Genomic DNA, 16,736 nt, shown 5'->3' on the forward strand with positions numbered 1-16,736 from the left:
AGTGAGTGATGCGGGGTCTCAGTTCAGCTGCTTCATTCCTGCCTTTGGGGCCTCCAGTACTGAAATATCACATCCTTAAGGAACTGTTTTAATTTAGAAATAAACACGTTACTAAGATTCAGGCTTTTCAATTCAATAAGCGGACCCTCGTGGTAGGAAGAATAATTGCATTCCTTTTAACAAAATATTTCTTTTAACTATTGTATTATTTTTCCCGGGGAGGGAGCAAGGAATACTGGGGTAGATGGTCCTTAAGAGTTGACTTTCCATTCTGCCTATGGGGAAAGGGTCATCTATTAGCCCCCACCATGGACCAGCGACTCTGCTGGGGTGTCCTTTCCTTGATGCTCAGAGGTAAATGGGTGTCATATGAAAAGGGTATCAAAGAATGAGTCTGTAAGCAGTAAATACGGTGACTGACACTGCTCCCTTCCGTTCCTCTCAATCACCCCAAACCCGAGAATTGAGGGGTGTTGTAGTTCTCAAAGCGTGGCCAGGGTTTCAGCCTCAGCTGGAAATGTCATAGAAATGCATGTGACAGAGCCTGACATCTGATCTGCTGAGTGAGAAACCGGGGTGACGCCCGGAGATCTGGGTTGAAGGTGCCCTCCAGTTGATTCTAATGCAGGCTGCAGTGTGAGAACACTGTCCTGGACATTTAGGTGACATCCTGAGTTAGAGGAACTCCTCTCTGTGCAAGACAGAGACCCAGTGCTGGTCCATGGCGGTGGTTCCTTTCCCTCCCTGAAACTTAGAACCCCTGGGATGATTTTTAGAAATAGCAATACCAGCTCCCTCCCCCTGACCAATAAAATCAGAATCCCTATTTGTGAGGCCCAGGTGAAAGCGTTTCATGACAGCTTCCTGGGTGACTTTAACGGACAGCCAGGTTGACAACCAGTGGTCCATGGGACAGGAGGGCCCAGGTCGGGGAGGGCTGCTACCGCGGCTGAAATGCTGATGCCCGGGGAGGAGAGATGACAGTCCCTAGTGCAGGATCCAGGGAGGCCCCCCAAACTTGCCATTCCAGGCAGTGGAGGTGTCCAAAGCTGCTGAGGGCTCCCTGTGATTGGTGGCCTCAAAAGGGGTGGGGAGAAGTTTCATTCAGAACCAGTTGGTGGATCCTGTCAGGCCCCTCCTCGCCAGCCCTTCCCAGCTCCAGGTGTAAGAACGGCCCCACTCCGTTCCCAAATCAGCTTTGGCCAAGGCTGGCAGAGTTGCAGGAGGCTGACCTGCACTAGCGGGAAGTGTCTGTTGGCTCTGAAGCCTCTGGGTGCGCCAGGGACCCTCGTGTCCTGGGTTGTAGTCATTTCTTCCTAAAACTCAGGACAAGCCAGCGGGCTCGTGCCCTTGACCCTGATCCGCGTCCCCTTTCCCATGGAGGCTGGAGCCTGCCCGGCTGCAGACCTGACCCCTGCCTCCCTCTTGCTAATTCTGCTGGAGTTGGGGGCCTTCTTCAGATCAGAAAGGATCCTAGGCCCTCTCTGGTAGCTTTCCACGTCCCCATGCCTGACCCTAGGTCACCCTCACTAACCTCAATCGAGGGTCATTTATATGGGGCCACAGCCTCCTTCAGCCGGAAGCCACCGACCCCTAAACACCCTGGGCCAGCATGATTTGCTCAGAGGGCACCACCTATTCCTGAACTCTGCCCCTTGCCCCCGGCCTTGAGCAGAGGAACCTGACTGTCTTAACCACTAAGCCCCTTTGAGTCGTGACAAGCAGAGTTGCCAGTGCTGAGTATGCAGGAGGAGGGAACTGCCAGGGCCACACAGAGGCCTCGGCACCAGATATATGAGGCGGATCTCAGAGCTGGCCTCCCAGTCCAGCCTGGGAATGAGGGTGCAAGTCAAGCAGGCGTGGAACAGTCAGGGCGAGCTGAGGCTTGTGCGTGCGAAGGAGCGCAGGTTCATCAGCAGCCATGTGTCCATCTGGGAGCCAAGTCCCAGCCTGCCAAGAAGTTGCCCTTGAACTGGACAGGGCAGAAGCAGTAGGTGGAAAATATTACTGTCTAATGGTATGGCAGGTCCTGCAAAATCAAACATAGAGTCATCGTATGCTCCAGCAATCCCACTTCTAGGTCTATACCCAAAGGACGCAAAGGAAATGAAAGCAGGGACTCGAACAGATGTTTGTACACCCATGTGTTCATAATAACATTATTCACACCAGCCAAAAGAGGGAAGCAACCCAAGTGTCCCATGATGGATGAATGGATAAACAAAGTGTGATATGTGCACACAATGGAATATTATTCAGCCTTAAAAAGGAAGCAAATTCTAACACATTCTACAACGTGAATGAGCATTGAAGACATTGTGCTAAATGAAATAAGCCAGTCACAAGAGGACAAATACAGCGTGATGCCACTTCCATGAGGTACCCAGGGGGAGTCAAATCCATGGACACAGAAAGTACAATGGTGGTTACCAAGGGCCATGGGGGGTTCTTTCCGGAGTATGGAATTTCAGTTTTCATTGTGGAGAAGGATGATGATGACGGTTGCACAACAATGGAAATGTGCTTAATACCATTGATTTGCACACTTAAAAGTGGTCAAAATGGTAAATTTTATGTTATGTATATTTTACCACGATTTAAAAAGAAAATCACTATCTGAAGCCCAGAGGGTTGGGGGGTATGAAATCCAACAGGTGAATGTATCCACGCATTGCTCAGGAAATGAGGGCGAGGTTGTCAACCTAGGTCTGGGCTCTGAACACACGTTCAGTTTCATGAAACCCCAGCCACGTGGGCTGCTCTGGTTTTCACATTTTGAAATCCATCCAGAGTTTTGGCGGAGGGGGTGGAGGGCTCCCTGGAGAGAGTGCCTCAGGCCGCTTAATTGTGGTCAAACTCACCAAGCAGAGCTCTGAGTTGCCCATTACCGGTGCTTAATTAACAGGAGCCTGGTCCCAGCTGTGGTACAATGATGCCATTGTGCCCGTTTATTAGAGACAGGAACAGAAGGCACTTAGCTGCTGAGCATCTCCACAGGAGAATCTTAAATCATCACCTTTGTTTCTGCACCAGGGGAGAAATAACCAATACCCCAATCCAATTTCCTCCCTCTCTAGTGGAAATTCACCTCAAATTCTACCACACGGAGACTTCTTGTGAAAAAACAGGAAAAATTCATTGTAGTGTATTTTTCGTGATGGATCGAACCATAAAGTCTAAGTTAGTTTTCCTTACAGATTTTCAGATGCTTTCATGGCCTGGGTGGGAGTAATCACATTTTTTTCTCTTGAATCCTTAAAGGGTTTTCAATTTCTTTCCATTGGTTGTTTCTCTGACCCTCCTGGCTCTCCAATGTCAGGGTTTCTAAATGAGGAAAAGAACCTTTTGCAAATTCAGGGACATGCTGAGCTCTGGGTTAAGCAAATGTTTCACTTAGATGGGCCACTTGGCCTCTGTCCGAAACTGGATATAGAAAAGACCAAACAGAGGGAATTTGATTTATTTTTGTATTTTTTAATTTTTTAAGGTCTGCTTTTTTTTGGTGAGGAAGATCGGCCCTGAGCTAACATCTGTTGCCAATCTTCCTCTTTTTTTCCCTCCCCAAAGCCCTCCAGTAGGTAGTTGCGTATTCTAGTTGTAAGTCCTTCTAGTTCTGTTATGTGGGACGCCGCCACAACATGGCTTGGTGAGTGGTGCGTGGGTCCGCACCCAGGATCCAAACTGGCGAGCCCTGGGCTGCCAAAGTGGAGAGTGCAGACTTAGGCACTTGGCCACCCATAGGGCCAGCCCCTACACAGGGGGAATTTGAGATGGCTGAGAAGAGTGCCTGGCAAGGACGACCTTATTGCCTCTCACCTGCACACCTGTGCTTCGGCAGGTCCCCACTCACCCGCTTCTAACTGCAGGTCACTTGTGTCCCGCTGGGAGCTTGACTGCTCCCCTAACAGGAAGGATGTAAAAATCCTCTGCACAGGCAGGTGGGACGGAGCCCACTGCTTTGCTCGCCCTTCAATCTTCACCCAGGCATGAGCACTCAAGCTTGCCTTTTCATGTGTCTTTTGCTGTTGCTCTCAGTTCGTCTACTTTCCGGCTTCCTGGTCGACCTGAACTCTGGATCCACTGTTCACAGATATTTTGATAGCCTGCTTTGAACTCGTTGATTCACTTTGTCTTTCAAGTTCTGGATGATTCAGGGCGTCTGATCTCCTATCCAGAATTTGCCTAGATCTCCAACCTCAATATAGTTCTTGGTTTTCCAAACTCTGTTGCTAAATCTTAACCCATCTCTTCTATTCTAGGTCAGCCACTGATCTAGAAAACACCGGGCTACCTATAGTCAGGCTAATTCAAATGGTTCTAAAAACAGCACCTCACATAAGGATTTTTATCTATAAGAGATCTTGATGAGAAAATACAGAATTAAATTTTTCATCAGTAGTCTAGGCAACTCACAAAAAGCTTGTCCTAAAATAGGCCGGATTTTGTACATATCAAAGGATTTGTCTTTTTGGCTCACTTTGAATTTGTACTACAAAAGCCTAATTCATGGACTAATCCGATCGCCACTGACCAACTTGACTAAAGACCTCATGGTTGCTTTTTGTTTTGTTTTATGTGTTTGGGGGTTTTCCGGATTAAGAGGATTTCTGTTAGCTTTAGAAAATGTGATGCACTAGAATAAAATAGATTTTTTTGCCACAGCCATGTTGGAATACAGTCTCTAGAAGGAGGCGTAGCTATGGGCTGGTGGGGGTCCCCACCTCTGGGCTCAGTGGTACTAACGATGCACAGCGGCAGGATGAGACAACGTCGTGGTCAGCAGGTAGTCTCCCAGCGGGGTCCTTCAAGTAGCCAGACGTCCTTTATGTCTCTGTGTTCTTTTTCCCCTTGAGAAAAACATTCTAAGAAGCCGAGAGAAAAATGCAGCCTAGAAAATGGCTTCCCAAAGTCATTAGCTCACCAAAATTGCATCTGACCCACAGAGGCTGTGTTGACCCCACCTACATTAGCAAGGCCATTCCATGCCCATTCATCAAGCCTCTTGCATTGTCCTTGTCATAGTGTGTCATGTCTTCATTGCTGAATGAGGAAGGAGATTTGGGGCTAACCCTGATATACCGACTCTTTCAGAAGCCAAAACAAGAAGAACAATGATACCTCCTGTTAGGGAGCTGAAACTTCTCCAGAGTAGATTTTATGTCAGCGTGTCACCCAAGAGCGGCAGGAAAGACCACAAGCCTGTGCTTTTGTATACAATACACATTCTCATTCGCTCAGTACTTATTACATTTCTGTTAAGTTTGAGATACCAGGGATTAAAAACAAGATGAAGATTGCTAAATTAGATGGAGTTTTAGAGAAGAAAGAGACTTTACTGGAAATGAATAACACATTTTTCTTAAAAACTTTCTGATATCTTATATTATAAACAATGTAATATTATAAACATGGGTCAAGGGTTAAAAGGAATTTAAACTATAGGTAAAAACCAAGTGTTCTCATCCCTATTTACCTCTTATAAGTTCTACTTGACTTCCTTTACGTCTGGAGGAGAAATGTTAACTTTCTCCTCACTGAGTTATCCTCAGATCTCTTCACAGCTTCTAGACACAAATTTTCTAAGGTCTTCTCACTTCCCACTTGGAGGGAAAGTGTTAATTCTCTCTCACCAACTCTCCTAGGAACATTAACTCATCTTTTGCATGTGTGTGTGTGAAAAAGATTGGCCTGAGCTAACATCCATACCAATCTTCCTCTATTTTGTATGTGGGGTGCCACCACAGCATGGCTTGATGAGCCGTGTGTAGGTCCACACCCAGAATCTGCACCTGCGAACCCAGGGCTGCAGAAGCAGGGCATACAAAATTAACCACTACACCACCTGGTCAGCCTCAAGCATTAACTCATCTTAATCCTCCCCTGTAAGAAGGAAGTGGTTCTGGAGTTCCTCCCCCTCCCAATGGAGACCCATTTCTCAAGCAGGCAGACCCTCATTTTTTGTGACTAGGACCCCCACTTTCCAACTTCACTCAACAGATCCCAGATCATTGCTCTTCCAAATGTTTATAACCCCTAAAAAAAACAAGACATATATTTTTTCACATAAGGCTGTGATCACATAAACACACACTCGCAAAATAAATGCTCAAAAACCATCCTTGGCCACTGACTTCCATGGAAACAAAATAACAAGAGATGAAGAAAATAGGAGCTGAGGGCATTTAATTTCTCATTTAGGGCCAGGACTGATTTAATTCAGGCAGCCCTGATTTTATTTCTGTTGGGGCCTGGCATGTATATGAGAACTTACTTTTCGTAAATGGGGTAATTGATAGGATGACATCACTTTTACAGCCATAAGATCACTTGTATAATGGTTTGTAGAGCTTGGGGGAAATATTTCTAAACATGGATCTTGGCATGCTGCTCTGGAGTGCTTAAGCCAGAGGGCAGCTCCTATCTCTTTTCTACTTTCCCAGGGACCCAAAATATTTTTATAGACACGGCCAAGCATTTTTTAAAAAGTTATTCTCCTCCCCCTAAATGAACAGAATGGGCTCCCTGGCAATTATATAGACGCATCTCTTGGGTTCTCAGGTTGATGGATGATGACGCAATGATGCTTCTTTGTCAGAGCTGGGACATTTTCCAGACCCAAATATGGGATTAAATATGCTAGTGAGCACTGCTGAAACAGATCAGGATTTCAAAAGATTGTTTGGGTTTGGGTTTTACAGATCTCCCACTGGCTTTACTGTGCAAGTGCTATTTCTAAATATCCTTTTCCCAAAGAGCTGGCACTGGGATTATAAAGTGACAAATGAGAACTTCCAAAATGTTTGGACTTTTGCCCCAGGTGGTAGGCGGGAGAGCGGCAGGCGCCGAAGGAAGAGAGGTGGAGGGGAACTGTAGAGGAAGGAAGGGGAAATTCTGGATTCTTCAGCACCCTCTGCTTCTGCTTCCCCAGGGTCCATCTGCTGCAGTGAGCTGGGGCCTAAATCAGAAGGTGAGCTGGCCAGCCCCCTAATGGCAGCCCTTTCTGCTTGCTGCGCACACTCCATCCTACTCAAAGGCCATGTCATAGAATTCAATTAGGATAGCAAAAACACTCCCACTTCATACCCACTAGGATGGCTATAACCAAAAAGACAGGCAATAACAAGGTTGATGAGGATGTGGAGAAATTAAAACCCTCATGCGGTGCTGGTGGGATTGGAAAATGATGCAGCCACTGCGGGAGACAGCTTGGCAGGTCCTCAACAGGGTAAACATAGAGTTACCACATGACCCAGCAACTCCACTCCTAGGTTCGTACCCAAGAGCAATGAACACATACATCCACACAGAAACTTCTACATGAATGTCCGTAGCAGCATTATTCACAATAGCCCCAAAGTGGGAACAACCCAAATGCCCACCGATGGCTGAGTGGATAAACAAAATGTAGTCTAGCTATACAATGGGATTTTTTTTTTAAAGATTCGCCTTGAGCTAACATCTGTTGCCAATCTTCTTCTCTTTGTTTTTTCCTCCCCAAAGCCCCAGTGCATGGTCGGACATCCTAGTTGTAAGTCCTCCTAGTTCTTCTATGTGAGCCACCACCACAGCGTGGCTACCAACAGACAGGTGTTGTGGTTCTGTGACTGGAAAATGAACCTGGGCTGCAGAAGCGGTGACAGCACCAAACTTTAACCTCTAGGCCACCGTGGCTTGCTCTATACAATGGGATTTTATTCTGCAAGGGATAGAAATGAAGTACTGATACATGCTACAATATGAATGAACCTGGGGAACATTATACTCAGCGAGAAAAGCCAGTCACAAAGATCGCATTTATACAAAATGGCCAGAATAGGCAAATCTATAGAGAGAGAAAGTAAATGAGTGGTTGCCTATGGATAGGGAAGGGAGTGAGGGGGAAATGGGGAGTGGAGGTGCCAGCTAATGGATATACGGTTTTTTGGGGGGGGTGGTGAAAATATTCTAAAATTAGATTGTAGTTATGGTTGTATAACACTGTCAATGTACTAAAAAACAATTGAATTGTGCACTTTAAGTGGACAAAGTGTACGATATATAAATTATATCTCAATAAAGTGTTTTTTAAAGAATACTAACAAAGAGTTATAGGCCACATTCATTTAAAGAATAAAGCTTCCAGCTCTGTCCCGGACCAGCATTTTGGTTACACATGGACGTTTAAAAACAAAAGCATTCAATGGATGGAGAGAGCAGAATGTGCAAAAGATTTGAACCTAAGTTCTAGTTTGAGTTCTGTGTTGGAAGTTAAGAGGGAAACATAGAATTAAAATGCGAATTAGTAGCTAAGAGCTGAAAAGGTCCATATGTGGCCCAGAAGTGTTAACTGCACACAAAATCCAAAAGGAATCTGCTCTCTGCAAAACCTGAAAATATGGTTGATGGGTATTTCTCTACACACCCCTGCTTTTCCCCTCACTGCCATGCATTCACTTATTTTCCAGCACCTTCTGAGGCTCACTTTGGAATAAGTTGCCTACTGATCCTCTTTAGTTCTTCCAAGAGAACAGTTGTGGCTTATAGTAAGTCCTTAATTCTGGTTGAAATGTCTTGGTATTGGGCCTCAACTGGACTGGCCTTGATGTTGGCAAAACTACCCTTTACCATGAGATTCTGTGAGTAAAAGATAACAAAATGCATCCAAGAGAGTCTTTTAAAAATGCTACCTGTGTCTTCTGGTAGCTGACTTTGACCTGACATAGAGTATAGGAGTCCTCCAGTCAATCTCATCACTGATGTCTTCTAAAATAGATGTTGGTAAATAATCAAGGCGTAATTAAGATGGGTTCCATTAGATTGCATTCCTGAATATACTTGTTTGGTTTCTATAAATATACTTCTTCCTGTGTGTGTGATTTCCTGTGTATTTGCAAATTTTGTTCATAATTGCCCTACGTACTACTTTCATCTTAAGAGTTTTTCTGAGTCCTTTTCAAGGCGATAATTAGGTCCGAAAACATTCCTAGAGTTAGGCAAAGGCATTTATGACTTAAAAAAAATTCCTCCTCTTTACACAAACAGAGTGAGAGTCTGGATACAAGGACAGAACACAGAGGCATGGAGATGGAGACAGGGCAGCTGAGTAGTAGCTGGACAAGGGTGACAGCTGGGAGAAGGGTAGGGTAGAAGTGACGCTTAGTGCCTTGTGTGGCCTTCCATGCCCTGCAAGGTCCACCCACCTCTCCTGCCTTTGTCCTGGGTGGGAACTCCTGGCTTCCGGATGCCTGTCCCCCTCTGGGGTCAGCATCTGATTTAGAGTCCCCAACCCTGGTTGCTTCCCAAATGTGGAACCGCAGGACCAAGACTTGGGTTCTACTTGTGACGTCCCCCTAGCACATACAGTGGGCGAACATACAGCCACTGACCCAATCCTGCCAACAAACTCAATACTTAGACTCTTTTCACCCAAACATTAGCAAAAAAGTCTCAGGAAAGGAGGGGCGATCCAGTGATTACTCTAAATTATGTCTTCTCCGTATCTCAAAGGGTGTTCCTCACCCTTTAGACACCCAGGAGGTCACTGATTCCTTACTCTTTAAGTTTCATGATGTACGGTCTGAGTGGCAAACTGCCTAGAAAACCCCAATTTTCTGTTATTTTTGAGGAAAGAATAAAGAAAGTGAATAAAAGGAGTTGGGGGTCAGTGAGACAAATCCAGGTCATTTGTTGGCCTGCTGAGCCCTAGCATCATGTCTCAGCTCCATCACAATGTTCATGTGGCCTGGGCAGGTCACTCTGACCCTCCACGCTGTGACTTCCTCCTCTGTGAAATGAAGGTGTGTACACACACACAGATGCACATGCAGACTCATACAAGACACAGACACACACATCCATACACACAGAGACACACATCTGTGTCTAATTGCTCTGAGAACTATAAATCACTTTTAAAAGCAGAGAGCATCATGGTCAATGGTAGTAGTGCTGTTTGCACGCACAGCCTCTCGGATGCCGTTGGGGAAGCTGCCCTGGGAAAGTCTAAACCAGCGACCTGATGTCTGGCACAGAAGCAGAGGTATGGCTGGAGAGATTGCACCAGCAAAACCAGGCAGCATTCTCTGCTGGCACTTGGGCACGGTCAGTCCCTGACACTGTGCTTCCACGGGCTCCAAGACACCTGTGGCATTGCCAGGCTCAGACTGCCGGCTCCAGGGCAAGTCTCCACAGAGGTTGTCCCTGTCCCATGGGTCGTAAAGACCAGGGCAGTTTGAATTCTTGCTCTTCTTGTTGCTCTCAGGAATTAATATGTTTATATTCCGGCATGTTTTTAAAAAGCTTAATATGGCACCTTTAGACTCAAAAGATTCCCAGACCATAAGCTAAATATATATTGAACATATTTTTAATTTTTAAAGTCACATTATTTAAGCATAGAGTAAAACAGTGCCTTTAAAATTGTCCCTATCTATTCCGTAATTACATGCTTTGGATAAGAGCCTGGGTCACAGCCAAAATCCCCAGAGCATGGAGAGCATGAGCTCGAGGACCAGGCCGAAACTATGATGCAGCTTGTTTTTCCTTGAAAATACCAAGGCAGTTACTAATGTTAATAGAGTGGTCATTTTCCAAGTACTATTTGCTTTTTAATTTAGCTTCTCTTTCTTTCTTTCCTTCCTTCCTTCTTTCTTAAGTAAAACTATCTCCATTGATGAGATGTTTGTAGAAAGACAAGATTCCTTAGGACCTCCCACCTTTTATGACAGGTATGTGGAAATAAAGGAATAATATATAGGAATGAAGGTATGCAGAGTGTATGACTCATAGAAAAATAAAACTTGTCAGAGAAAAGTTTCCATGAAAATGGGCTTCCCATATTAATTAAATTAACTTATGCGCGGATCCATAGCAGAAAGAGAAAAGGAATTAAAAGAAGATGATTTAGAGGAACACAGATTTTGAAATGATCTCAAGAGTTTCCTATTATCAGTGGTGGGTAATGTCCTTGAATTACCTGATCATGGTAAGTGCTCCTAAAAGAAAAAAACTAAAATCAGCTGCATACCACACCCTGTGTCATCGGTTTTAAGTATATCACCTCATTTAATCCTCACGACAACCCTGTGATTCCCATCTTACAGGTAAAGAGATAATCAGAGAAGTTAATTAATTTGTCTAAGATCACACAGTAAGTGGTAGGGCCACTTCACACTCAGATATGTCTGACTCCAGTCCATTCCAGTAGGTGAGTTATGCTCTACTACTTTTCCGATGATATTAAAGGTTCTAGGTGAAGAGAAATGAATAAATAAATGGGAAGAATGCACAGAAGGCACACTGGTTTTTCAGGGCCATGCAATGAAGATGATATAAGACTAAACGCATCCCTTCCCTTAACTGTACAAGCTGGGTTGTGACTGGATCCTCCTCTGCCTCTTGCCTCCTCTTCCTACTCTGGAATCTCATCTTTTGGTACATAATCTATTGAATTAGCATGCAGATGCCCTTCTGAAACACAGCTAAAAATAATCAAAAATCAAAACAACTTAATTGACCTCTCAAGTAGCTGTGCCACGTTTAGCTGGGTGCCCTTCCTTGGGTTAGGGTCCTCACAGGGATCATCCAATCTGTCATCCAATTGCAAGAGCTTTTGTAGGACATGAGCCAGCCTGGGGAAAAATGAGATATGATCTTTTTATCTGTTTTCTCCACTTTCCTCCAAAATCGTGGATACTGGTACGAAATCTATCAGATAAGTCTTTTCACAGCCTTTTCATTCTAACCTAAACTTGGGAAAGAAAGTGCCTGAGATTTTACACATTGCCCACAGAAATAGCAACTTCTCCAGTGTTGATAAAAACTTGGGCTTTTTGCTTTGCCATGCTGCAGCTCTCTGGTTCTCGAGGTTTTAGAGGGTCAAGAGAAGAGATGGAATGCCTTGGGAATGTTGGCAGCGGAGGCCTCAGCGACTTCCCCTTTGCTGCTCACCCTGGACGGAATCCCGGAACCACGAGAACTCAGCGATGACTCTGGCTTCAGGCTCTTCCCTAAATTCTCTTTTGACCTGCCCCCAAAGCCAGCTCTGTGTCCGCGGCAGTCCACCAAAAGGGAGGGATGTGCGCTTATCTGCAGGCTAAAAGGCTTATTTTTACCTTGTCCCTGGTGAGTTCCCAGAGACAGGGAGAAAATATTTTGATTTAGGAGCCATTTGCTAATCCTTGAGTGAAAACAGTCGCTGAAGATTAGGGAGGGTAGTGGCGAGGGAAGGTAGGGGGAGAGGAGAGTGGAACAAGAGGAAACGGAGTTATTTTGACTGCATTTTTTCCTTGCCTGATTAAATCTTAGTGACATTTGAACTTTGTGTTACTAAGAGAACACAGCCCTGGATGTGGGGCCTGGGACCAGAAGGGCGAAGGCGGGGCTGGAGCTGGCATGGCTGCGGGGCCCCTTGGCTCCGAGGACCTGCTGTGTAGCTGGGACCGGCTGATGTGGGAGCTGACTTTCCGGGCGCTGAGGACATGCCGAGGGGGGAACCTTCGGGTCCTGCAGCTGATGTTGAGACCATGGTGCTTCTCCAGGGCTGTCTACCAGGTGGGACCTGAAACTCCTCTTACTTTTCTTGGCAGCCTGAGAAATCGGTGGGGGATGGTGGGGAAGGGGTGTAAAGTATTGTCACATGTTTAGGACTAGGAAGCTTGTTCGAATAAATGGGGGGAGCAGTTAACATCAATTAAGCATCATCTTCTAGGCACCCAGCACCGTGAGAGGTGCTTTGTAAGCAGCGTCTAGTTGAGTTTTCCAAACAACTTGATAATTAAGGTGCTTATGTCACCATTTTTGAGACGAGGTTGTTGAAACTCAGAGAAGGATATACGTTGTTCAAAGTCACCCAGCTGGCAAATGTCAGAGCCTTGTGATTCAACCAAAGTTTTTCTGGCTACAAAGATGAGGATGCTCTTTCCATGAGTTCCTGCTCCTCTCACGAGAGATGCTGTTTTCTCACGGTGTGTGTGTGTGTGTGTGTGTGTGTGTTGGGGGTGGTAACAAGCTGGAAGGAGCATTTGGCTGTGGATCAGGAGGCAAGAAGGGAAGAACACTGAGCAACAATATCCAGTCTCTGTCCTCACCTTCCTGTCCCTTGGGTGGCTTACACGGTGGCCTCTGAAGTCAGATGTTCACACACGCCCTCTTTTTCTCAAACGTAAGAAAAAGAGAGAAAAATTTCTGCAGGAGGGTGGTCATTCTGAGTTACCTGGCTAGGGGTGCATTGCGCTTAAAAAGGAGGAGAGGAGAGCGTCTGCTTTCCTTATCTGTCCATCTGTCCAGACTGGTGGTGTTAAGCCAGGTCCCTGCTTGCCCCGGGACTCAGTCCTGACAGCCCCAGCCCAGCCTGAGAGCAAGGAACCAGACTGACCCAGAGGCGAAGTAGCGGGGCGGGGTGGGGGGGGGCATTCTTCCCTGACCTGGTTCTTGAAGGCAATGTCACTAGCTCTTCCTCAGTTGATGGATTTTTGTAACCCAGTTTATTTCACTAAGTCAACTGGAGTGGTTTGGTCCTCTCTTTGTTAGCTGGCTCACCACACCGCTGGGAACCAAGCAGGCAAGCTGGCCTTTGTATTTTTCGGCGTAATTTGGCAACGTCTAATCCCTTAATGAACCGTAATGGTTAAACAATGCAGGACGCTGTAGCCGCTCCTTCCTGCACCCCTCCTCGTGGAATGTCTGGATTTGCATGGAAGGGACAGCTCCTGGGAAGACGTGCCCAAGAATGCTGAGCTGATTTCACAGAGGGGCACTGCCCTCCCAGCAGCCTTGCTCCGACTTCTTCATCTCCCCATTGGCAGACGGAGTGAAGACCATTCGAGTGCTTTCTGGAAGTGAAATTTTTTTCCAGAATTCTTCTGTTTGAGGAGCACATCCCTATAGTTTTCCTATAAACAGCAGATGTGTCTGTAATGGATCATATATAAAAGAAACTTGAGAGAAGTCTTCCCAAGTTTGACAACAATCTGAAAAATTTACACTGCAATGTTTCCAGTGACGAATTGTGAATCTGAAAGAACTCTGGAAAAAAATCTCCCAGATGGGAGATTCAAGCAGTCCGGTGGTTGGTTTGTCCATCCGAAGCTTTTTCTGAAACCTTGGTTTACAGTCAAATCTCAAAGAGCTTGGTGTTTGGGGGGTTAATTCCTTAATGAAAATGGTTCTGTCTTCTTAGTCATTGCTGTGATTGTGAATGAGTTTGAGGGTCCTGGCTCCTTACCTCTGTCCCCCACTTTCCTTTCATCTCCTGTTGTGTTCTCTCGTGTCTCATGAAGTTATGGAGAAACCAAGCTTCTAAATCGAGTAAGCAGGGTGGGCTAGCCACACCTCAGGGGGCTTTTTGAGGACTTTCTATAACATTAAAGTGTAGCAAAGAGAACGTTGAATTATTGGCCACCAGATCTGGAAAAAAATTTGTTCCCGCTCAATCTCAACTCAACTCACCAGACATTTACTGAACAGCGGTTATGGGCCCAGCCCTTGGTGGGCCATTGAAACTCAAAGGCTAGTCACCCCTCGTGCTTGTCCACGGTCCTCTGGCCGAGCAGGGCTGGTCAGCCCCGGAAGCAGATGCCTGTAACCCGCACAGCCTCATCTGCAGCCAGCAGAAATTCCCACAGGTGGGTCTGGAAAGCGGTTGCCGAGGGGAAAGCTGGATGGCAAATCTAAACTAGTTGACTGATTTGGGGGCCAAGTTGACCAGTTAGCTGTCTGCAGAGCAAAGTGGAGGGGCTGGGAGAAGGTTGAGAAGCCAAAAGCAGCTGCGCTGGACTGGGGGTGGTCTGAAGGAGTTCCAGACGAGACTCACCATCTACCGGGCAGCTTTACCTGCTCCCAGCCCCCATTCACACTGGCAAGCAGAGTTGGTCTAAAGAAAAAAGAAAATCCTGGCCAGCCTCAGGAGCTCGCAGCCTCCTGGGGAAGAGTCAAGAAACCTAATGATTACATTTCGATAAATAGAGTCTTCCAGGGAAGAGAGAAACTAATTTTGCTCCAGGAAAACTTGACCTTTGTCTCGTAGCCTTTTCTTTCTCTTATAGAGTGTGAGTAATAGCTTCATAGCAGAGTAAGGATTCAATAAGGGGATATTTGTGAAAGCGTGCAGCAAGTACTAAAGTATGTGCAAATGTGAAATGCGGGTTTTTTAAATATACTGTATTCTTACTGCTTTTTATCTTAGGAAAAATTCATCAAGAGTGTCTCTATCAGTGATAGGGGATTAATGGCCGTTGTTATGTATTTTGTTAAGGCAATTGTCTAGGAGAAACTTCCTGTGTTTCTCCTTTACTCTCACACTACTGTCACACTCACAACACTTGTGCCACCAGAAGTGGGGCTTTTCCACACCAAGCAATTCTGACGCTAACTGCCTGGAGTCAGCACAGACCCCACAAGTTAGGGGCTCAGTCCCACAAGACTGCCCCCACTGCAGACACCAGTCACCAGTAGGAGGTCCCCAGGTTACCCACAACTTCTGTCCTGACTTGGCTACAAGTTGGAGGTTCCTATGACCACCCCCTTGGACTTAGTCATTTACTTGAACAGCTCACAGAACTCAGGGAGACACTTTCTTATGTTTGCCAGTTTATTGTATGATAAAGGATACAGATGAACAGCCAGGTGAAGAGATGCATAGGGTGAGGTCTGGAAGGGTCCTGAGTGCAGGAGCTTCTGTCCCCATGGATTTGGGCTGCACCACCCTCCAAGCACGTGGATGTGTTCACCAACCCAGGAGCTCTGGGAACCCTGTAGTTTTAGGATATTTATGGAGACTTCACACATGCATGATCAATCTTTAACTCAATCTCCAGCCCCCTCCTCTTCTCAGAGGATGGCGGATGGAGCCGAAACTTCCAAGTTTCTAACCACTTCTTGGGTCTTTCAAGCCCCATCCAGACCCACCCAGAGTGACCTCATTAGAACAAAAGACAGTCTTATCACCCAGGAAATTCCAAGCGATTTAAACACCTTGTCAGGAACCAGGGTCAAAGACCAAATACTAGAAGAAAAGATGCTCCTAGTGCTCTGATCACTTAGGAATTTACAAGGGGTTTAGGAGCTCTGCGTCGGGAAGTAGGGGCAGAGACCAACAGATGCATTTTCTGTTGTTTCATAGCAACGCTTTCATGGTTTCCAGCCTCTCCATTGGCTAAAGTGATGGCTGTCAATCCCTGGCTGAACTTTAGATTCAACTGGGAAGCTTTTAACACCGCCGTGCCCAGGCCCAGCTCCTGAAGATTCTGATTTAATTGACCTAGGGCCTGAGTGTTGGGAGGTTGCGCGAGTTTTCCAGGTGATTCTAATGTGCAATCCATTCGGAGAGCCCTCGAGCCGAAGGAGCCTAATTCTACTGTCGGGTAGTGAGCAGAGGTTTACAAAAACCACACAGGCAGCAACAGAATCACTGGAGGCCACTTTGAATCTATATCTATGTGTATGAATTTCATAAGCCCCACCTTAGACTTAATGATTGAGAACAGCTGAAGTTAAGGCCTGGCAATCTGTATTCTTTACATGTGACTCATGATATTAGTAGCAACTACTAACAGAGAACAAAAAGTGTTATGTGGACCCTAAAATTGAGGGTCATGAGTAATGACCAGACAGGACTATCATGAGGATTAACTCAGTTCAAATTATGCCTACTGCTGGGCACGTACGAAGCATTCAATAAATGTTAGTTGCCTTTATTATTATTGCAAGAATGAGCAAGAGCACCTATGTTACCCCAAACCAAGAAGAGGGTCTGATTT

At 45.9% G+C, this 16,736-nt stretch overlaps 1 protein-coding gene across 1 annotated transcript in view; it reads left to right on the plus strand.

Annotated features, from left to right (window-relative positions):
* Window positions 1-12,192: 12,192 nt before the first annotated feature.
* Window positions 12,193-16,736, plus strand: part of FRMD4A (FERM domain containing 4A) — a 275,085-nt gene continuing 270,541 nt past the window's right edge. Inside the window, exon 1 of the mRNA XM_046678619.1 lies at window positions 12,193-12,531. Within this exon, the coding sequence (XP_046534575.1) occupies window positions 12,373-12,531 (159 nt within the window). The 5' untranslated portion in view covers window positions 12,193-12,372. The remainder of the gene's footprint in view (window positions 12,532-16,736) is intronic.

The sequence above is a fragment of the Equus quagga genome, chromosome 12 (assembly GCF_021613505.1).
Source record: "Equus quagga isolate Etosha38 chromosome 12, UCLA_HA_Equagga_1.0, whole genome shotgun sequence".
NCBI lineage: Eukaryota > Metazoa > Chordata > Mammalia > Perissodactyla > Equidae > Equus > Equus quagga.